The 23,482-nt window shown below is 40.3% G+C and overlaps 1 protein-coding gene across 4 annotated transcripts; it reads left to right on the plus strand.

Annotated features, from left to right (window-relative positions):
• Positions 1-1,744: 1,744 nt before the first annotated feature.
• Positions 1,745-22,172, plus strand: PLEKHF2 (pleckstrin homology and FYVE domain containing 2). 4 transcript variants are annotated; one of them, XM_079301367.1, is made up of 2 exons: positions 1,745-1,885; positions 18,842-22,172. In XM_079301367.1, the coding sequence occupies exon 2, from the start codon at positions 18,856-18,858 to the stop codon at positions 19,603-19,605; it is 750 nt and encodes a 249-aa protein (XP_079157493.1). In that variant the 5' UTR covers positions 1,745-1,885; positions 18,842-18,855; the 3' UTR covers positions 19,606-22,172. The 4 variants fall into 4 exon arrangements, with proteins under 4 accessions (XP_079157493.1, XP_079157494.1, XP_079157495.1 ...); XM_079301368.1 differs by lacking the exon at positions 1,745-1,885 and adding an exon at positions 2,123-2,286; XM_079301369.1 differs by lacking the exon at positions 1,745-1,885 and adding an exon at positions 2,345-2,493.
• The last annotated feature ends 1,310 nt before the right edge of the window (positions 22,173-23,482 follow it).

The raw sequence follows: 23,482 nt of genomic DNA on the forward strand, positions 1-23,482 counted from the left end.
TTTAGTCAAGTTGTTCAACAGTACTTGAAAATTAGGTCAAATGTTTACTTTTTTAATAGACTTAGGAACAAGTGTTTGAGGATTTGCAAACAGACCATTTTCAGGTTAATTTCTCCTCTTGCTGAACAGAGTAAAAAAATCCCATTCAGTAGAAAAAAAATAATTCTGAAGATATAGAAAAATAACAGAAAAAATTATGGCAGGCTTTCATAGCACTAAAGTTCCTTTGCATGATAACATTAAGTCATTTTTAGTTCCCAGCCTTCCTCAGACAACAATTACTTATTCTTCTCTTAACCAGAATTAAGGTCTCGTGCTGATTTTTCATTACTACATATGGTAGAAAAAGGATTTTTGCCTGTGTCCAACTTTCTACTGCATCTTAACTCAGCTGGGTGTTATAAAATTATTAGTAAGCATGAAAGAAAATTTGGTTAACCATGAAGCTGCTTCTGATGCCAAGAAAAAATATTTAGAGGACAAGTTAAATCTACAGAAGGGCTCTTTTTGGTTTATAAGAACCAGCCCAGCCCATACATAAAAGATGCTCTGATGTGAAGATCTCTCTGCAACTGGCACTCACAGAATGAAGACACCTGTGGCCAATTTAAATATTGGCTGTGCCTGAATTCTTTACACACGAAGCACCTGCCAAATACACCCTGCTGCACACGCTCTCAGATTTGTGGCTTAAACAGCCCAAACCACCTGTTTCCAAAAAACTCATGTTAAACAGCTTGTCCCACACCTTATATAAATCAGTGCTTTAAGGATAATTACATGGTGGCTCAGGCTGACACACTGGATGGATTTTAGGGAGAAGTGGAAGACCAGGTTGTCATGCTCAGACCTCCATGTCCTGCTGCCTTTCCTGTGTCTCTCTTCCACAGCAGGAGAAACCCAGCTCAGTGATTTGGTTCTTGCCTATCTGTGTCTGAGCTGGGATAAAAAACTGTTGAAAGTCAGAAAGCTCAGCAGGTTCATGATTACTACTGGAAAGCCCCTATTTTTAAACCCCAGAATAGCAAACCACATTATTGCTCAATAATGTGAAATTTGAAAAATGAAACTGCTATATTACATACAAGCGAAATTTTCTTGGGGTACAAAAAGGGGAAAAAAAAAAAAAAAAATAAAAAGAAAGAAAAAAAAAAGTCGCCCATTAAGCCATTTTCCAGCGCAGACTTTGGCATCAGAGCAACACCACAGAAGTTAATGGTGCCGTACCCTCTTACCCCCCTTGCTCCACAGCTCTTCAAAACCTTCCCAGCCACCCTTCCCCTCTGACTGCATCCACCTACGGCTGGAAACCCTAGAGGATCAGATTTGGAAAATACTGGATCGAGTTCTGGGTGGTTCGATATGTACATAAAAAAATTCTGACGCAGAAGGTGGAAGGGGCTCCTTGTGTTGAGAGTGGTTCTGGTTGGAGCCCTTCTAGCAGACCTGACATAGTTTCTCCAGGCTGACCAGCAACTCTCCAGACTGAAATATGTTACCTATTCCTTTCCATGTGCTGCGTAGAGAGGTGGTTAAAAACGTGCCCATCCTGAATTACGTCAGGGCGAGCATACTCGTAAGAGCTACAGGCGCGAGCACAAACTCGCGATCGTCCATAAAGAATGGAACACTCAGTCTCTTTAAACACCCCACGAGGCAGGTCCCGTGCCCGGAGCATCCCTCTTCCACGAGGTGCCACTCATGGGCCGGGATCGCCCTCGGCCCGTCCCCGCTGAGGGCGGCTGAGGCGCCGCTCCTTCCCGCCCAAGATGGCGGCGGCCCCGCCCCGCCGGGCGGTGTCCCGGAGCCCGTCCCCCGGCGCGGGGTGTATGACCGCGGCCGTGCGGCGAGCGAGGCAGGCGGCGGCCGGAGCGGGGCGTATCGGGTGAGCAGCGCTGTTCGGCCGCGTTCCGGGCGGCCGGGGATCCGCTCGGTTCGGGTCAGGGCCGGCCGGAGAGCGAGAGGGAAACTTTCTTCGCGGAGCCCTTCTCCGCCGGGACTCCGGCCGCTCTCCCGCGGCCATGTTGGGAGCCGGGGGCTGCCTGCGGGGGAAGGAGCTCCCCGGCGGGAGGCGGCGCTGGGCTCCGCTGTCCCGCCGCGGGGCTGGGGCAGCGCCGCGTCCCGCCGGCAGGGAGGGAGGCGGCGGGGCGGACAGGAGCTGGGAAGGAAGCGGCGGCGGCGGCCGCTGGCTTGTCCCACGGCGCTGAGGGAATTGGGGGGTCTCGGAAACGAGTTCTTCGGGAAAGGGGAGAGACAACAACAACAGCGGCGGCCCCGCGGCGTTACGTAAGTGCCGAAACTCCTGGACTCGTGACTCCGCGGGACGGGACGGGCGGGCGGGCGGAGGGCGCTTCCTGCCCGGCGGGCGGCGGGGCCGCGCTCCCCCGACCCTTCTGTGAAACTCCGTGTCGTTCTCGGAGCGAGTCGCCTGAAAAGTGTTGACCCTGTGGTGAAAGCCAGCGGAACCGCGAGTCGTGTGGCTGCGAGCATAAGGTGTCTTTATATATATATATATATATTTTTTTTTTTTAATGAAATTCGCCTAGTTTGAGGGGAATGTAACTGATGTGCCAGAGATACGTATGGCTCATAAGCTGTTTTCCGAAAGTAGCTCGAGAAAAGACAGCCGCGTGTTTTTCCTCTCGCCTCATTCGAAATACTTCTGTTCATCGGCACCGATGTTTATAAATGGCAAAACTGCTCATCGTGGCAAGAAAGCGGTGGGTGAGTCTGCTGAGCAGCACGTCCTGGCATCGGCTTTGTCCCTACTAAGGGAAAGAGCTTTAACTCGGGTTTTGACGTGAAGCATCAGTACAATGCTTGTTGATAACCGAAAGGACCTTTTATATCCTTAACCAGACATCACGGATTGTCTTTTGGCTGAATGGATGTGAATGGTTTCAGAAGCATCATTAAGTTCTAATTCAGGCTGTGCTAAGTGTTGCTGAAAGGGTTGATGCTGTATCTGAAGCTTCGATGTGCCTAACAGCATAAGGTCAGATGAGGTTAATACAGTTGGCAGAGTGACTCTAAAACCAGACCCACAGCACAGGAATACGTTTCAGAACCGAGACTGCAAATTCCTCTTTCTCTCCTGAAATAAGGAGAACTTAAATATTCAGATCTTAAGTTCTGATACTTGTATATTGAATTATTTTAGGGATGCCTGTCTGAAAGAAGGGAAGTATTTAAAGACAGCAGTGTAATCGGTGCTGAGATCGTGCAGATTAATTGCTTTGTGTGCAGTCATCAGCATGCAGAATGGAATCGGTTCTTTAGCTCAGAAGGCAGTGCTCTTGCTTTCAGCCTCTAATCTAAATACTGTTGACTAATTCCAATGGGTAATAGGAATCCCAGTGTTGCTAAATGTCTTTTGTATCAGCTCAGTTTCTAAATAATACTTTGCCAAGAATTTTAGTGCCACCGATTTTGGTGAAAACAACAGTGAAAGTGAAGTTTTGTGTGCCTGAGTCCCAAATTCTTGCTTCTGAATGCAGATAGGCTATGTGCTGTTTGTTGTGCCTGAGTTTTGCTCTGCATAGAAGCTCACACAGAGGAAGTCTCTCAAATGCTAAATGAAAACTGGTGTGTAGTAATTTTTAGCTGGAGAAGCTGGTTCGGTTTCCTCTGTTGTATTCTGTAGAAAGAGAGTAGCATCTTCTCACCTAAAAGCAAATTTTCATGAGACGCAGGGGTGAAATAACTTTTCAGCTAGACCTTTGCTCTGTTTCCCTTAAATCTAGGGCTGAGCTTTAACTGTAGTAATTAGACATGTGCCCAGAGTGACAGAAGGATCTATCCTTAGTATCCTAAAGCCCTTTAGTTTGCAAAAATGATCATTGGCAAAATGTTTGCTGTATTCAAAAGATGTATTGGCTTTTAAGTTTCACTGTTGTGGTTAATGGATGCAGGACAGTTTCAGAGCAGTAAAGATATGGAACTGCAGTTTCAGGTGAGGCATGATATGACAGAGCCAAAAGCCCCATGAGAGCAATTATGGCAGAGTACAAACACTGGTTTCATACACTTACAGCATTTATAGTGGCTTGTCTTCACCAAAGAGGGACAGAGGTGTTTAAGTGAAACCTTAAGGTCAAGGCATGCCACATAGATAAGGCAAAGTTGAATTTTTTAGTACTTGCAGATCTGATTTTCTGCAAGTGTAGTTAGATAAAATGTGGAAGTGGTGTCCTAGCAAACAAATAGCATGCCTGTTTTTGTTCTTAAAGTGCACTTATTAATGGATGATGTCAAAAAAGGAAATCCCAGTGTTAACAACTGATATAATTGTTAGATGATGATAGGTAAGGAATTTATAATCTTGATTTTGTATTAGGAAATGAAACCTTATTCTTTACAGCTTCAAATTGTAAAGGTATGGTTGTGACTTCTTTCAAGGTCTGTTAATATTCAAGCTTACTTTTCCATTTAATTTTTGTTTTGTTTTTTTTTTTAGGTTATACATCATGCTTATATATATATATATATAATTTTCCTGCTTTCATTAATTCACTCAGTATTTGAATGAAAATGTCATCATCTGGAGATTGTTCCAAAAGAGAATACATGCAGTGTATTTAAAACTTCCTCCCTAATGCAGCAAGTGCCAAGTTTGCTGTTGTAGGATAACTTTTTGTCTCCATGATTCATTGGAGGACTGGTTTTTATAGTTGAGGGAGGTGAAAAACTACTCTATAGATAGGCATGGTACAATTTGTTTACTAAAGATAATTTTATTGTTGTCATGAACAGTAAAATATGATGACGTTAGCAAGTCCTGCAAATTCAAGGCTGCAAGAGTAGTCTGGTTGAAATAAATGCTGTACATATGAGAAGTGGCTTGATTGAGAGTGATTCTCCTTTTATTAAGATATTAGTTATTGAACAGAAGAGTACTATGTGTTTTTCATCCTGCCACTTTAATGCTACACAGTCAAAAGTGCACACCTGTTAACTTTAGTTACATAAATAGGTAAGAGTACTGCTTCTTTGGACATAATCATGTTTCGATTTTTTTTGTTGGTTGGTTTTGTTGTGGTTTTTTAGCTTATTAGTGATTCTAAAGAATTTAAGGATTTTAAAAATGAAGTGGGAGTGACTTTCTATTTTTTCTCTTTGCATTATTTTATGGTAAAACAGTGTTGAACATACTGTATGTGTAATGTAGCAGGATTTTGGTATTTATCAGACTGTAAAAGAAGAAAAAAAAACAGTTGAAAGTTAAGGTTTTAAATTAAGGAATGTTCTTGCTGCATCATCCTGCCCTCTGACTCCAATGTAATGGGGGTTGTAAGAATGTGGGTGAATATAATAAGAGGACATGCAAGCAGTTAGTTGCTGTGTTGAGAGGCAATCTCTTCAGAAATTTTACTGATTCAAACAGGCACAGGGAGCTGCTAAATAGTGATAAATATGATCTTTGTATCAACACTTTAGCTTTCTTAAAATGCTTCTTGTGCCTCCAGCATATCATCTAGAGGTAACTGTTTTGCTTTTAAGTACTTAGTATGCCTTCTGAAATAGTAAAAGTTACAGCATGTTCTTTAACATCTGCATTTCTAAAGTGTACCCATAATTTGCTAACCAAATTAGCAGTCTGTCGTACATGCAGCCGTGCAGGTTGTCACCATCTTCCTTGTGCAGAGTAACTTCAGTGCAAGCCTTTGTGCTGTTTTCCAATTGTCCTCTCGCTACTCTGTACTCCAGTTGCTTTCCCTGTAACTAAAATAAATCAAGCACATCTGACAAGCAGTGAAAGGGAAAAGGGCCAGTGAATGCATTTCCTACAAAGGCAATCACCTACAGTAAACTGCTGTGATTAAGGGTTTTTTTTCAGGAAATAACTCCTTGTTTTTACACTTCTCCTTCTGCTTTAAATTTCTCCTGCCTTAGCTGTCAATACTTGGCAATGTGAAACTTCTGAGAGTGATATTCAGTGTTCTATAAACTGTGTGTGACAGTGATTAGTTCCCCCTCCACCCCTCTCTCTGATCTGGGTTAACACCATCGAGGTAAGTGAACTGCCCTTTTAACACACAGGTTAAGTTTGAAAGGCTGGTTACATTGATAAGTTTTATTTGTGGTATCATTGTTATAGCTTTTCTTCTGGCTTTTATTAATAGCTGTCAGATGCCACTTTTCACCATTCATCCATGTGTAACCAGGTAGCATTTGATGTAGAAAAGATCTTATGTCCCTTGTTCAGAAAGAGAATTCAACCTTTGGCATGTTGGCTTGTGTGCTTTTAAATAGTGCTGGATAAATATATTTTAAATATTACTGGGGATCAGCAGTGACAGGTCCATGATTGCAGCACTTCAGTATTGTCAAGCTTCCTGAAAATCACCTGTACTTTGATTCTAAGCCCTAAGCTGTGTTTTGGCTTCCTGTGCCTCTGGGATCTCCCAGTGCCAGCCCTTCACATGGTTATTGGGGCGTGAGCCATTTTTGGTACCAATTTGGGCAACTTCTTTAAGTGGTTTTAAATAGTAGAAGGAGGATTCCCTGCAACCAGTCGTACTTGTCCTTAGTCCATTCTTGCTGGTGAACTAGTGGCAGAAGTTACTTGGAGGTTTTTTTTTTTTTTTTTTAATGAAGGGGTAAAGGATTTGAAAGAATTCTGCTTTTCCTCCTATAATACTGAAAATGTGCTCCATTTTGTCTGATCCTGTTAGGTAGTGATGATCACTGCCTGGCCACCTGAAAGTATTTGTACAGGATAATATATTATGAGGGTTACCTCTTGAAGTAGAAATTTCTTAGCTTAGGTGGGTCAGGAGTAGGAGAAAGTTGAGGTTATTGCAGCTGCTCAGAGAAGAAGGTTGAGTGTTATTTGGTTTGTGTCTTGTTTAGTTTTGTGGGGATGCTTAAAATTACTGAGCTGGTAAAAGAAACCTCTTTGGTATACAGCTTCTTTTCCAGGATTCAAAGACCACAGCAGGTGAAAAGAACTGATAAAATAAAAATGAAATAGTAATGATATTATGTTGCTGTGCTTGTAAATTGTGAGACTCCATGGGAACACTTTGCTTTCTTTTTGAACACGGTTTGCTAAAAGTGAAAGTCCTTTTGTGTTGTAGTACTTTGTAGAAAATTAATGACTCTCATCAGGCTCTGAATGCTTGGTAACTCTCACTAGTTTGTTTATGCTGTGAATTATTACCTGTCCTGTAGTCCTTGTTAGACTGTAAGTGAAGTCAGTAACTTCTCTCATAATGGTAATAGAAGTGAACTGAAGAAAACTTAGAAGGCTTATTTATTTATGTATTTATTTTAAAAAACACTGTCTTGTTTAAGTAACTGTGTATAATAAAAGTTCACAAACCAGTGAACAGGCTGGTATGTCACAGGTTTGCATTTGTGGAAAGAAAAAAAGAAAAATAAATTCCATGAACTTGATGAAGCTCTTTGGAGCATGTAGCCGTTCTGGTTGCTCTCAAGTGCTAAAATGAGCAGGTGCCATGAGATCCAGGAGGTGCTGTTTTTAATGTATACTTGTGTCTTAGAGATGCATAGAGATCTTTCTGTAAATGTTCTGTACTTGTCAGTTAAAGTTGCTGCAAGAAGCATGCTGAAAAATAGAATTTATTTCAGTCACTGGAAACCAAATCCTCTTTTTCTCATTGACTGAGAGATGGTCTGGGTAGCCATTTACAAGTTGCCTCCATGTGTGCTGTAATAATCCATAATAACAACAAACCACACAGCCAATCTGGTTTTGGAAAATTGCATGCAAGATGGATTTGGCAATAGCTCTTGTAGAACAGCTGCATCTGGATCTGTGTTTTTCTATATTAATGATGCTGTGTCCCCTCCTCAAAAGAATTTAAATAGGTCTTTTCTAAATTTAAAATGTTGATGCAGTGGGTTCTCTTTGTCATGCTGGGTTGACAAAGCTGAAGCAGGATCTAGCTTGCTCAGAAATTGGTCGTGTCCTTTTGACTGATTTTGTTTTGTTGTTCTATTTTTCCTGTCTCACATGCAATATCCATTTAGTGTTAAGTATGTGTATCTGTCAAGTAATTTGCTATCCCAGCTGTCCCGATGAGTGGCCCGGTGCAGGGCTGTCACCAGTCCTGGAAAAGCAGTGTATGGGATGGGAGGGGAGCAGCAGGCGCCTGGCCAGGCCTGGGAGGGAGGGGTGAGTCCCTGCTGCCAAACTGGAGAGAAGGCTTTGCTGGGAGAGACTCTCCCAACAGCTAAACAGTTGAAGTAGGGAAACATTAAATTGTAAACAGAAAAATGCATCCCAGTGTTTGATATTGCTGCCTGGTCAAGTGATCTTTTAGGCAGTGACCGAGCAGATAGGGTTTGAGTCTCCTGGAGCTGCTTCAGGCACATTTTGAAGGTGTTGGTCTGTTGTCTGTGTTTCTTCTGATGTCTTTTATCTACTCAGAATTGTGGAAAGCTTCAGAAGGAACTTGAGCTTTTTTGTACTTAAAATCTGTGGAAATTGATTTTGAAACTATGCTCTGGTGTATGTCCCAGTGCTTTAGTTAAGATGCAGTTTGCTAGCACCAGAAGTTAAGCTAAACCACTGATATTGTTCATAAATACATGCAAATGGCAAGTCAAAATACTAAGGTGATTTCCCATGACAACAAAAATTTGATTTGAATAAAGGGCTTTTTTTTTTTTTTTTTGTCAGTTGTTTGTTAATTAATTTTAAGGGGCACACTTGTGTTCTGTAGCTTATGAATACATTATTTTTGGATATATAAAATATCAGCCTTTTTACTTACCCCTGTATAATATGCTGACAGCTGCAAGTATTTGCTGTGCCTTTGCTTTCTGTGCTTTGAGAGATGAGTTTGTCCAAGTTGAGCACTATTCATGGTGGATCAGGCCTGCCTGTTTGTTCATCTCTGCAGAATCCAAGCTTTCAGGGATTTTGGCTGTGTGCTGTGGGTTTTTTTTTTTTTTTTCTATGTTTTTTTTGTTTGGTTGCTTCTTAATAATTCCTTCAATTCTAGCCATTCCACACACTCATGCTGGCAGCCTCCTCTTTCACATCTTGAAAAGTGTTAAGAATTGGCAGATCTAAATGTGGCAGCACCTCAGCTCCTGAAGTGCTGTCCAAAGCCTGTGTAGGTGCTTGGGAAATGCTCAGCTTAATGAGAGATGAATAAGGACACAGAAGACAGTGTAGATAGTTGCTCTTTTTGCTCCAACCCCTGACTGCCAGGTGGGGGATGGAGAATTGTGTTTCTTCCCAGCAGCAGCAGCTCTGTCATGCCAGAAGACAAAAGCAGTACCAGCTACTATGGTTTATTGTAAATAGAATTCTGACAGTGGTAATAAGCAGCTGACTTTGTTAAAAAATTGGACCTCTTACAAGAATGTTCCTCCTGCATTCCTGCAGTGAGGTATCTTCTCCCCTAAGAGGCATTCAGGGGTGATTTCCAGTGCAGCAGGGGGCAGAAGGGAAATGCAACCCCTTCCAATTGGTGTAGGAGTGCATTGAGGCCTCCTGATAATGTATTTCCCTGTGGTACAAACCCTTTAGTACTGCTTGCATTTCCATCTTCCATGTTTTATCCAAGCAGGAGAAGATAGTGGGGGCAGCTTTGAACTGAGCAATTCTGGATTTCTGTCTCTTTGATGGGTGCCACATGTTTCTTGCTTGGAGCAAGGGTGCTACCATTCCTGCACGTGGCCTTATGGCCAAGGTGGTTCCTCTCATCCTTCATGCAGGGCAGGTTTAAAACAGGCCAGACATGTCTGGTGGGACAGCCCTCTTCTGCATGCCTTTATTTTCTTTGTCTCCTCTATCATTACTTAGCATTGTAACTCTTCTGGATGTGGGAGGTGGCCTTTCTGTTTACAAGCAGGTTAAGTTGGTGTTTTATTTCCGGCTGAGGTTTATGGTGTTAAATACCAAACCTTGTGAGCAGCTAATGTGCAGAACTTAGATGGTTTTGCCTCCATACAGCCACTCAGGGAGTGAGGTAATTGTTTAGCAGAGTAGCCTGCATAGCAAAACAGCATTGCTCTGCTCTTGCTGTGCTAATATATATGCTGTTTGGCAAAATAAATAGTCTTTTGTTAGAAATAGGTTTCTGTACTCAAATGAATTTCTGAGTGGGGTAGGGAATATAAGGTCATACAAATTGAAAGATCTACCTAGAAATTATCTCCATCCTGAAGATAGAATTGGCCTTTCTAGGCAATCTTACTCAGGAATTCCTAACTCATATGGATAATGCAAACTTGAAAAGTAATGCACTTGCCATGCAGGTTTGATAATAAAGTGAGGTTTTTTGTTGTTGTTGTGCATTTAGAATTATTTACATTGTATGAGCAATTATTACACAGCTGGTCAACTAAAGTAAAAGAGCAATCCTTGCTTGTAAGATAGAAATTAGGTTATACAAAATTTACTGTAATTTATAGAAAGAATTACTAAGCTATAAGATGTCAGCCAGTTAAAACAATAATTTCTATGCTGTACTTTCAAGAAGAATTTTAGTGGGATTTGACTTCTGACAGTCACTTGCAAGAGTTAAAAACAGAACAGTTCATTATAGTTTGTATGAACTATCATATAGTTCATTATAGTAATTGAAGGTTTATGATGACATCCAACCAGACAAATTTGCTTTCATGACTTTCATGATGTAGTTGGACATGACTATATGCTGGATTCAGAAATAATTTGAGGGTTTCTAAAATTTTGTCAAGGCAGAGTATTCAAAGGCTGCACAGCATGAAGTAATGTGATTGTTGTTAACATATTTCCAGCATGGTTTCTGTGGTTGATGTCACAGCATTGGCCAAAGGTTGAGACAAATGAAGGGTTAAGAGTGCTGGGTCATACTGGATGTACCAGTAAAGGGGTGAATTAGCTAATCTGTTTTTCCCCTCACTGTAGCCATTGCTCCACAGGCTTGCACAATGCAGGAAGATGTGTCTTCATGGGGAGGGGAAAGAAAAAAGAAAAAAATGCACTTAGATGATTCTCATGATTTTTAGGATTTTCTGTAAAATAAGACTTGGGAGAGGTCTACAGCAACACCCTCTTTCCTGCCAGTGTGCTACTGATTGCTGCTTACACTGTTGGTTTATAGTGTTCAGATGAAAATGTTGCAAACATCTTTGCATCTGGAATCTGAAGCAGCCTTGATGTTGCCATCATCTTTTCTATTATTTTATCTTGCAGCTTTTCTGATCTTATTAAATGCTTATTAAGGGTGTAGGAAATGGTTTGAAGTTCAACAGCTTACATTGGCCTAAGGAAAAGTTGTTTGGGCTTTTTTTTTGTCTGTAAATCAAGCCAAAGTTTCTGTGCCACTATCTGTACCTTTCTGAACACTGCAGACATTAACCAGGTTAGTCAGAAGGGATTATCTGGATAAAGACTATGCTGAAGTTCAGAGAGATCTCATTGCCTCATTTCCTGCTATTATCTCTACCTGGATAAAGTCTCTTTAACATCTCAGCTCTTCTTTCTTTTCAGTATTGGGGTAAAGCCTTTTGTTGTACTTTATACATCTGATGTATTATCAGGGTTATCCTCTGTATCCTTACCAGCTGGTTATGATAGTGATAGCAAGACAATTTGTTAAGTTTGGGGAATACTTTTTTGAAGAGAATCATTAAGAGAACTGCTTGTTAGAAGGCTGTATTTCCCTTTAAGTGACAGTTGTTGTCTCATGTTTTAAATAGCATCCAGCTAGCTCCAGCACAGGACAGGCATTTAGTTGTTGCTGTCATGTCAGCTTTTAGCAGTGCTAAAGACCTTTAGAAAACATTTGTCCTACCTGTATCTCCTATCAATGTAATATTATTGTCAGTGAGTTTTTTTTTATTTCACTTAACTTTATGCTCAAATTGGTGTTTTTACTATTTAATAAACAGCAACTGATGAATAATGCAAATATATAATTAACACTAAAAAAGCTATCAGTTAATTATTGCCTATGTTTTTAAGTAACTGCAGACAATTTAACAAAATACTGATAGATTAAAAATAAGTTTGATACTTAACACTTAATTTTCTGCAGTATTTTATTTTATGTGCTGAACTATAAATTTTAATTAAATGCCTCTTTCAGTATTATGTTTAATCCAGCTACTGTTATTGGGACTACCTGTCAAGAACCACCAAGGTGGCTTGTACACAAATGCTTGGATTCTCATTACAGCTGATGAGATCTAAGTCCATAGAAAATGTAATTTTGCCACCCAGGATAAGCTTCAGTATCATCCTTCTCTGGATGTACTGAAGGATGCAGGGTAGGAGGTGTAACTAGAGAGGCTGAAGTAAAGTTTAAAACTTGCTGATTTGTCTTCTCACTTGGATCAGATCTGCAGTGCATGTTTTTAGTTCAGCAATTTTCCACACTAAAGCTATTCTCAGTGCATTAATTCCTTAAACAGGTTGCACTTCAGGAACTTATACCTGTGTTTTACTTGGCAGTAGTGCAAAATGTAAAATGTTGCTCTTAGGAACAATGTATGTAATACTGATAGAGGGTACCATACTGTATTACAGTACTGAGATGCCCTTATAGCTGGAAGTTTGTCCATGAAATGTAGTGATATTGCTGTTTCAGACCGAGCATTAAGTAAGGGATGTATTAGGGTGTTGGGTAACTTTATTGTTGGTGTTTATGCAACTGTAATTCAAATTAAGCTGTCTACTTTGCACAGATAAAGTGCAAGAAGAAAGCTGTATAAATCTGATGTGATAATATAATATATAACAATTATTTTAAACCTGTTACTAAAAAACTCGCACGTAACTAAATTACTGATTCTGCCTGATGAGCTCCTTTTAGTGAGAGTGTGATATTTTCCTCTGTGGATCCAAATAATGAATCATCTTACAAACCACTCATTTAATGCACAATAGATATCTGGTCTGCAGATAATTGTCTGTCTTTGGCTTACAATTTACTTGTTTCCATCTTGCAATTTTTAAAAAAATCTTCTGTACCTTTCATATATGTTTAATTTCTGTAATTTAAGTATAATGGAGCAAAATTAATTTGTTTGAAATTTCTGTTTTATTTAGAACCTTCAAGTTGTGAAGTCAAGCATGATAAAACCTATAACTTTTGCCTGCTATTAAGTGACTCTAACTAGAAACTTTTATCCACTTTTATGTATGATACCTTTAGGTAAGAAGGAAAATTGATTAATTTGAATGCATGGGGTAAAGTGTAGTTGCTGGCATTATATGTGCAGATGTTAGAACAAGGGCTCTCTATGACAACTGGATAATTATTTAGAAGTTTATTTGGGTGGTAAAGTAAAAAGTGCTTTGATTTAGATCTGCTGTTTCTGCCTTTTCTGTCTTTATTCCTTTTTTTTACTCTTCCATTTCTGGCTCTTTTCTATTCCCTCCATTTACTTCAGTGCACCAGTATCTCACTTTGTCCATTCTGGTGGTGTGGTTATCCTGCTGCAGGTTTAGGACTGGATGGGCCTCTTTGTGATTAGTTCTGAGCTCTTGTGCTTTTTGCAGCAGCTTAAATATGCTTTTTTTTCTTTAAAGCTGTCACCTTAACTATGAATATCCATAGGAATGGATAAACTGCTTGTGTCCTGATACATTGGCTCTGAGAAATGCAGACTGCCTAGTTTGTATTAATGCAATGTGTTAAATGCAGTTGTTAACAGCCTAATAGCTAATTGCAAAGATGATGATAGATGAACTGACAATTATAACAAGGTCAGTAATATTTTGTCCCTTGAAGGAGCGTTGAAGATAGATAATATAAAAGTTACATGCTTATTCATTAACATTTGTTAGCAGGGGCTGTACACTGGTCTTGATTTGTCCTTGCCCAAGCCAGAAGTAGTGGACCACTGCCACTTCTGCTATTTTGCTGAAGAAACTTGGGAATTTGTGTTGTCCCCCTCTCCTGCACACCCTTTGTGCCTGTCCTGCAGCCTGAAGGAAGTGCTGCTTGTGATGGTAGTATGCACTGAGCTAGGGTGAGGAAATGTTTTTGTGCTGAGCTGTCTGCATAGTGTGACTGCATAATCTGCATCACTGTGCCATTACAGCTTTTTAAGTCTCATTTCTCCCCTCCAGCACCTTTGTTATTTGAGGTTCTGCTTATGGTGCTAATGCTAACTGCTACAGTGCTAATGTAGTAGTAGAAAAGTTTTCTGTCAGTATTGAATTGGGTGTAACTATGTCAGTCAGGGTTGCATTCTTTTTAGTTGACTCCTCAGCTGCAGCAATTCTGTGCAGTGTAGTCTGGCCATTATCACAAGCAGAGCTAGCATATGAAGTAAACATTCTATTTTAAATAAGACCTGTAGAAGTGTTGAGTCCTGGGAGATCATTGGTTTGGTCTCCCGGATACAGTGGCAGAAAAAAAAAATTATGTGGAAAGTGACTTGTCAGTGCATAGCAACCCTAATAGAATTATTTTCCTGCTGCAGTAGTTTGGAATGTTAATAACTGTAGTAAGTGCCCGACTTCCTCAACATGGATTGTGTTTTAGGTATGTGGATAACTTGTTAGTTCTTCAAAAGTTTCAGTGGTTTCTATGTTTGATCACATTGAAGATGGTTGTTTTCACCAACAGGCTACAAGTGTAAAACTGGACTGAAATAGGGGACCAAGAAGATCTTGATAATTTGATAAGAGAATTGTTATTTCTCTAGGAACTTCTTGTGAATAAAAGTGGAAATAACCTAGTGTGAAAGATGGTTCTTTTTATTGTAGAAGAGTTGGGGCTTTCTGTGTGATAAAATATTTTGTCACCTTTAAATAGCATATTATGGCATAGAAATGAAAGCCTTTGGCCCAGACTTTTCATCATGAAAGGTACTAAGAGTGTGTGTGAGAGGCAGAAACTGAAAGTATTGCAGCATTTTGAGAGTTGAGATTTATGTTTTTGGAAAGGCTGCTAAACTCTGCTTATAAAGTAGCTCTTTGTAGCTACATTTCTTACAAAGTGATGTATTTGTGTTGTTTTGGTTTGTTGGGTGGGGGGTGTGATGTTTTGACTGGAATCCTGCTGCATCTGGACAGGGCAGATGAATCTGAGGTCTTTGAGGACCATCAGTCCATCACAAATGGAGTCTCCTTTGCATAAGAGTCTCAGGACTTGTAGGAGTTTGTATGCCAGAGGTGTGAAATTTGTCACATACAACACAAGTCAATAATAGTCTGAGGTTTTTGATTTCACAGCATACATAAACTGAGACTCTGTATTAAAACACTCTCCCCTTAAGTGGAGCTTTCTAACCTTTATTTCAAAGCCTGTAGTTCTGGTTTATTCCTCACTTGCTTGGGGAAGGATTGGGGCATGCTTTCAGCAATTTGCCATCAGTCAGGAATTGCTTTGTTTGATCAGGTCTTGGGATCTTGCATCTTCAGGGCAGTAATCCAGTATCTACTTCTCATGGTGGCCATCTGTAGAAACTTCAGAATAAAGTTTAGCTGGAAGAGAGGAAGATATTGCCACCCAGTTCCAGGGTATGATGATCTGCAATCTCTTACAATAGATCTGAATATGCTTTAATGCAAGATTGTAATTTTTAAAGACTGGTGATTGACAACTTTGCTTTTGGACTGTGACCTCTTGGGGTTAAAAGTTCATTTGTGTGTCCAGACAATATTTTCATTTGAATCTTCTTGGTCAGTGTGCTTATGAGAGGAAGAGGTGCACTTCTCATAACTTTGGCTCCTGTCAGTTAGGGATGTCTTCTCTTGTATTGCTGGTCTATTTTTGTCATGTTTTAGGATTATTTGTAATCAGGATGTATTTTGGCTAGTTTCCTGTCTATTTTTGAGATTACTTCCTTTCTCAGAAAAGGTTAGTGAAGGTGTAAGAGCAATAATGTGCATAGGATTTCAGATGGATTTTTAATTTTCAGTTCTTTAAAAACTCATGAGAAAAATATCTGAGTTCTTATTCTAAAAAGTCCAGTCTGTTAGTGTGGGAAAATAGAATTAATGCCTTGGAAAGGTGGAATTGGTGGCAGCAGTCTCTGGTATTTACAGCCTTGAGGCTGACAGGTGGAAATGTTATTACAGAAAAAAGTTTGTCTAGAAGAGATGTGATTTATCTAAGGACTTTATAGTCCTTAACTTTATAGTCCTTAACTAACTGCTTAAGGTCCAGTTAGCAATTATTTTCACAAACAGCTCAAAATAGTCTTCAGCACAAGTTCTAGAGTTGTCTGTCTTGGTTTCAAGCCATGATGATTATTAAATGATCCCTACTAGAGTTGTTTCCTCTTAAATTGTCCTAAGGAACAGTTAATTAAAACCTTCAGCTTTTTCTTCCCTTGTTTTCATCTCCCAGTGACTTGTATTTTGAAAGTTTTTGCAGTGGCCTTGAGCTGAGTTTGCAGTTTATTGGCAGGGAGTGCAGTGGCTGAGCTGGAGCTGTGGAGCAGTGATTTCTTCCTACAGGTGGCTGTGACTTGACTGAAACCCATCAATATGGTTGTGTCTGTGGGGGTGAGGTGGAGTAGTGTTCCTCATGTGGACTGCCAAAAGCATTTAACTCACTGTAATTTGTAGAGAATTTGTGCAAAAGTGTAGATTCATAAATAGTGCATGTTGATTTGTACCTGCAGAAAAGTGTATTTTCTGAGCTGTCCCCTTTGCATTCTGATGACTGATGTCCTTTTCCACTTCATGGAGAGCATGGGATTGCAGAATAACTTTAGACTGACCCTGTGACTGAGGCCTTGCTTTTTAAGCTTGAAGGGCTGTTGGTTCAGTTTTGATGCTTGTTTATTTCTCATATGTTGTTAAATGGGAATAGTTATTTGGCAATTAATGGCAATTAACTGTTATTCTAGATCCTTTAGCAGTCAGGCAGCTGAGTTTGATTTTGGAACCTAGGACAACAGCAAGTACACATAAAAAAGATCCTAGTTTCTTTTCCATTCCCTTCTTACTACTTTTTACTTGGCAGTTTATATTTTATCTTCACCTTCTACAGATCAAAATTGTTTTGGTGGCTTTGTAATTCTCCTAACCATAAAACTGGTTAATACAATACTCATATATTGTAACTTATGCTGTGGGGCTTGTAAAGAAAATTCAAAAGCAGTGCTGAGAAATAACTTTTGGAGGCTCTTCTGTCTTGAGTATCAGACTTTGATACAATGTAATGTGTGCAGAGTTTTAAAAAGGTAGTTATATCTGTGCAAGCTTACTTATCAAACTATTTTAGTGTGAAAATAATTATACTTTCAAAGTAGTAATTTACAATAATAATACTTAACATTGGGCATGTGGATGTGTGTAATCACAGGTAACATACTTATTTAGATGAGGCTTGATGAGAGGTTTCATCCCTATGTTGTAAGGAAGTATCTGTGCTTTGATTCATAGGAGGAAGATTTCTTTGATCAGGTTGTAGCAGAGTGATGGAGTCTGAGCAACATCAAGTCTGAGCCTTGTTTCAGCTCAGTTTCCTCTGGCTATGGGCTGATACTGTATTGATGGCAGGCAGTGCAGATTAAAGAAAAAGTAAGTAATGCAGAGGATTTCCCAGCCTGTCACAAAGCACAGATAGAAGGCACTGGAGTATTTGCTGCTCTGCTTTTTTCACCATTCGAAGCCATGGCTTTAGCAAAGGGTGTTGTGAGCATCAGCCCTGAGTGAAGCCTGGGGCAACGAATGTCTTCTGCATGCTGAGAAAAAGTTTGTCCATAGCACTTGCCTCTGCCAGATGACTGTCTGCTCCATCAAGCACAACAGTTCAGGTTCATGGCTGTACTCACAAGGGGTTTGAAGGGAGCAGATCTGGATCAGACTGGCAGGATTTGCCTTTGCCAGACTTCTCCCTGGGAAACTCTAGGGCAAAAGAGGCTTAAGAGTGGTTTGCCAAGGTATGAATCACTGTAGTGACTTCTTAATTTTAGTTCCCTGTTGGATGCCTTAGCTATCTCATGCAAGAAAAAACCCTTTTTTGCTATTTGGGGAACAACAAAGTGGGGCTTTAATCTGTAATTGGAGCATACAGTTCATTAGCACTTCCTGAAATAGAAAGTAGTCTTTTATAAACTTTGAGCTGGTGCAAGTCATTTAGTTTTTCTCAGGAGCAGTTGTGAGCTGTGTGGCTTGTCCTCTGTGCAGCTCTGTTAGTGTAGGTCACCTGAATGTGATGGATGCAGATGTGGTTAGTGTAGGTGAGGGGGAGGGACTGTGGGACTCCTGCAAAATGAAGGCAGCAGCAAACGGGTGGTGAGCCACCAGCTGTGACTCACTGCCTGTTCCTGGCTCAAGAGTTTGCCATAGAAGCAGATGTAATGGAGGGTGCAAGCTGTGGCCTGTACAAAATGTTTCTAGCAGGTAGATTCATGGTTTTGGCCTATGATTTGAGGTTTACATACTGGAAAAAAAGAGCAGTAGTGAGCTAGCTCAGGGAGTGTGGTTTCCTATGTGAACAGCAATTATATAATTTGTTTGTTGTGTTAAAACTAATGTGGGTCTCCAGGCTGCTCAGTTAAGTTGGTGTTTTTGTAGCATTAGAATTTGAAATGATGGATGATACTTCCTGTTGCTATCTGGAGTACGTCAGGGGGATATACAGGGAAATATGAACATTAAACCAGGATGCAGTAGCCTTACTGGAGAGGAACTAGTTGGTGCCTGAGGCTCTCAAATGCAGTGCTGTAGATGCTCTCTGGGTGATAAAGATAGCTATCAGCTGCACAGAACATTTTTGCTTTTGGAAAAAAGACTAATCGGTTGCTAAAAATTCTGAGGTGTTAATACTTATTTAAATCTAGCCCAAGTCAGCCAGCAGGTCCTGTTAGATATTTTAAGAAATGCGGGGTTGGTACCTTCCTTGGGGAAGGCTGCTTGCTGTTGAATCAGTCCTGTTCTAATAACAAACGTTTTTTCTAATTTTAGGATACTCGTGAAAGATGGTGGATCGCTTGGCAAACAGTGAGGCAAATACTAGAAGAATAAGTATAGTGGAAAACTGCTTTGGAGCAGCTGGTCAGCCCCTGACTATTCCTGGCCGTGTCCTGATTGGAGAGGGAGTCCTAACAAAACTGTGTAGGAAGAAGCCCAAAGCAAGGCAGTTCTTCCTGTTCAATGACATTCTTGTTTATGGTAACATTGTCATCCAGAAGAAGAAATACAATAAACAGCACATAATCCCACTGGAAAACGTCACCATTGATTCCATCCAGGATGAGGGAGACTTACGGAACGGGTGGCTTATCAAGACACCCACAAAGTCTTTTGCGGTTTATGCTGCCACCGCCACAGAGAAGTCGGAGTGGATGAACCACATCAATAAGTGTGTCTCCGATCTGCTGTCCAAAAGCGGGAAGACCCCCAGCAATGAGCACGCAGCTGTGTGGGTCCCGGACTCGGAAGCCGCGGTGTGCATGCGCTGTCAGAAAGCCAAGTTCACGCCCGTCAACCGCCGCCACCACTGCCGCAAGTGCGGCTTCGTCGTCTGCGGGCCCTGCTCCGAAAAGAGGTTCCTGCTGCCCAGCCAGTCCTCCAAGCCAGTGAGGATCTGCGACTTCTGCTACCACCTCCTTTCCACGGGGGAGATGACTGCTTGTCAGTCCGCTAGGTCAGACTCCTACAGCCAGTCACCCAAGCCATCTTTAAATGATGTGTCTGATGATGATGATGATGAAGACAGTAGCGATTAAGGAACAAACGTTTATTCCGTGTGTTGAGAGTTGTGTTTCAAACCATATGGAGCTGCTTTTGGGGAAGTCTGTAGTGAGGTTCCTCAGAGAAATCCTGTTCTAGCCATGAAATATGCCTGAGTATCTTCAACTGCAATGTGCCTCAATCTATGAATTCTCTAGACAATAGCTGAGTTCTTTTTCTCCTCTGCAGGGATAGACTGGTGCACGTTATCAGAATATTTTCCAACTTCATTTACTTGAGTTGTGTCTAGGTTAGACTTTTGTGGAAGATTGGAGGATGGAATGTATTTTCTTAATTTAACAACCCATGCTTTCTAATGTTTCACATTGGTATGTTATGTGGGGTTTTTTTCAGATCTAGGGAAGAAAACTGTGAGCACACATGGGATGGTGGTGTTTTTGTTAATCCTGTAGACTATCTTATTTTTCTAGCCATGGTATATAATTAATTACAAGGTCATCCAATGTACAAACCTAAATGTCACAAAACTTGGAAGCTCTTGTTCTGCTGTTACTTATGACTTCCTATGCCAAGCAGTGCCTTGTACCAATTGTGCTGATTCAGGAAGAAACAAACCTATTTTATGTCTGTATTTGCCTAAATGCTGGTATCTGAGAGATTGTTGGTGCTATTAAAAAAACCTGCTGTGTTCAAAGTGGAGCTTTGACAAGGTCATAACTGCACCCCATGGTGGTTGTTGGAGACCCAAATGGCACATCCTCACCTGTGCAGCTTTCTCCTTGCAGAGAAGCTGTGTTGTGGGTTGGGATCTTGGGATGGGAAGCTTAGGGAGATTCTTCATGGGGATTTATATACTTTCCTTTTAGAGCAGTTTCTAAGTTTCAAATTTGGCAAATTTTCGTTGGGTTATACAGCATTTGGGTATGCTAGCCTGCATATTTTTGGAAGTAATTCCCAAAAGTGTCACGAATTTTTTTCTTAAAACACTAGTGAGAGTATTGGGTTTTTTCTTCCCCCCCGGAATTTTATTGGCTTGTTTAAAAATAACCTCATATTTTGAAGAAGAAACCTGCAAGTATCCTTACAAAACTTTCCTTTTTACACAGCTGACCTCAGGATAAATGTGAGATGCAAGTTACTTCATTTTAAATGTATACCTAGGACCAAGAAAGATGTATTTAAGGACTGTCATGAAATTGTCAGTGCAGAAAATGTCTCTATCATAGTGTTCATTTTAATTTCTTGAATACAGAAGTGTCATGTTCCCATATAAATGCAAAAATTACACTTGCAAAGACATGTTAAACCCCCAAATATATGTTTCTGTATTTTTATAATGATAACCTCAATTTTGAAGCAGAAAAACCTCTTTGAAATAGCTGTATGAATAGCAACTGACTTTATACAAAAAAAAAAGTTAAACTTTGTATCTCTATATGACAATTTCTGCACTGTTTGCCTTGGTTGGCAATAATTGGATTAAATATTTATTGAATAAACAATCAATGCTGCATGTTGCACTAGTCTCCCATTCTGTATGCTGAAAGTGTCAGTCATATTTTTTTATAAAAATTGGCAGAGTACTTCAGAGCTGTATCCCTCCATGAGAGTTCTGGTAGCTGAAGATGCACTTAGCATCTATATAGAGGCACTCTGCATTCATACTTTGCAAAACATTGCTTCAGGTGAAAGCTGCATCAGTATTTTTAGCTTAGAAAATTTCTAAAAATAAGGCTTTCTTTAGAAGCACTGAGGAGTATTTGTTCTACTTGGAAATAAATACACAAAGGGAAAAATACTCTGATGCAGACTTGGGACCAGGAAGATTCTGTAAAATTGCCAGATTGTATGTATTGAAAAATTAGTGGGAATAAATAGTTGCATATACTTTTTCCTTGAAAGATGAGGGAGTGGTGACCCTGCAGCAGGGATAATGGGCTGTTTTGAGAAGGCACTTTGAGTTAATAGTGCTTACTTTATGTACCTCTTGGTATTTCTATTTCAGGAGTGGAGACTTGCTAGTTTCAGTTTTTCTGTAGAATCAAAGTGCAAACCTCCTTTGTACATACCTTTCAGTGACTAACAATTGTTTTCTTCCTTATCCAGTTGTTTCTTCTTTCTTAAAAGAAGGTCTGATTTCTGTCAAATACTAACTTGTCTTATTAAAGAGTCTGTTTCCTTGTGTACTTTCCCCTTGGTTTCCATAGGTTTTGCTTTTCAGCACCTTTTGGTGGTGGGGAGAGAGTTTCTGACAGTTAGATCACATCCTGTATTTTGGGAATGTACCTACTTCATATATCTTTTTATCTGTGAATGAAACTTGCACTGTGCTGCACTGACCCCTGAAGCTGTAACCAAACCAGTGTGTGTGTGGAATTTTTCATCTGAAATTGTTGTATATGGTCCAAGCTTTTTTAAAAAGCATTAAAAATGTATTTTATGGAAATATTCCTATTCCTCAGCGGTATTTGTTTAGAACTTTATAAAATGGACTGAACATTGACTTCTCTTGTAGTTAAAACTTCCTGAAAGGGCTCATTTTGTACTTTGTAATCTTGTTCTATCAAGTTACTTTATTTACAAATACATGGTATAGCTTCAAGCCTGTGTTTAATTTTCTTTAACTGTGGGCCTTCAAAGGTGTGAGGAAACAGGGCAGCTGTTTTTTATATTGACAGATAGTTTAGCAGTAGGTTTTTTCACTTTCAGGAGATACTAATAGACTGGGAGCATAAACCTGCAAAAGGAGTTTTAAGACTAATTTTGAAATAGATGTGGCTATGGATTAAAAGCCACTAAAGGAGTGGTTTAAAATAACTATGACCAAGCAAAGTTTGGGTTTTGTTGGATTGGGGTTGGTTGCTGGAACTGACAGTTTCAGTCACTGGAAGAGGCTGGAGGCTGCATTTGGAGTGGCCCAGCTCCAATGCTACAGGTCTCTGTTCTTGGTCCTGTCAGACCACCCCTGGAGACAAGACTTCTTGGGGTATCAAACAGGAGAGGAACTTGGTACTCTTCCCAAAACTTCTGCACTCTCCAGATCATAAAATAGTCATTATGTATAGGCAGTCTTTGTATTTTTTGTACTTTTTGTTCGTGATAGTTTTAACCTCTTTTTTTCTTTTCAAATTCAATGAAATAAAAGCAACAGTGTGCTTGTCTCCCACAAGGCTCTGCAGTCAGTTTCTGCTTTCTTGAAGATTCTTTATGGGAAAAATAAGTACGTGTTTTAACTACCATTAAGATAAATTCAGCTGTTCTCCTTTCAGATTTGATGCAGCTGAATTTGCTGTAGCTGTAATCTGAGGGTCAAGCACTGCTACTCAGTTGAAACAAAGTTTAACAAAATGGGGGAGTGGATTAATGAGTGCTGAATTTGCAGTGGGGCTTTTAAGATCCTGTCTCTAACAGGCAGATTATGAAAATCACAGTCAGAAACCTGGTATTTATGTGAGGCTTTCCCCCCCGGGGGATATGCTAATCTCTTAATGCAAATGAAACGGTGCTTGTCGTAGTTGCTGGTTAATGTTTGTGTGGAAGCAGATTATGGATTGTATTGTGGTTTTTGTATTTTCCTGTAAGCCCTGAACGGAGAGAAGCATGCCTGGTTCTGTTAGTAGCTACAATCAGAAAAGAGTTAGAGTATTGATGTGCCTCCCCCCTTTCCCCTCCAATAGCAAATTATTGTAGTAAATATTAGAAAGTCTTTTGGCTGTGTGCTGCATTTCATTTGATGAAATCTGAGCTACTTGTTTGTGCCTGCAGCCGGTCTCTTGCCAGAGCTGGCTCCTGTGACTCATCGGGTCTGTCCTGGCTCCCTGGGAAGAATCTCTGCTCTGTTCCCTTGCTGATGGAGCTGGGAGCTGCTCGGGAGCACAGCACAGTGACCATGGTCTGCTGTGCCTGGGGGAC

This window comes from Erithacus rubecula, assembly GCF_903797595.1.
Source record: "Erithacus rubecula genome assembly, chromosome: 3".
Lineage (NCBI taxonomy): Eukaryota > Metazoa > Chordata > Aves > Passeriformes > Muscicapidae > Erithacus > Erithacus rubecula.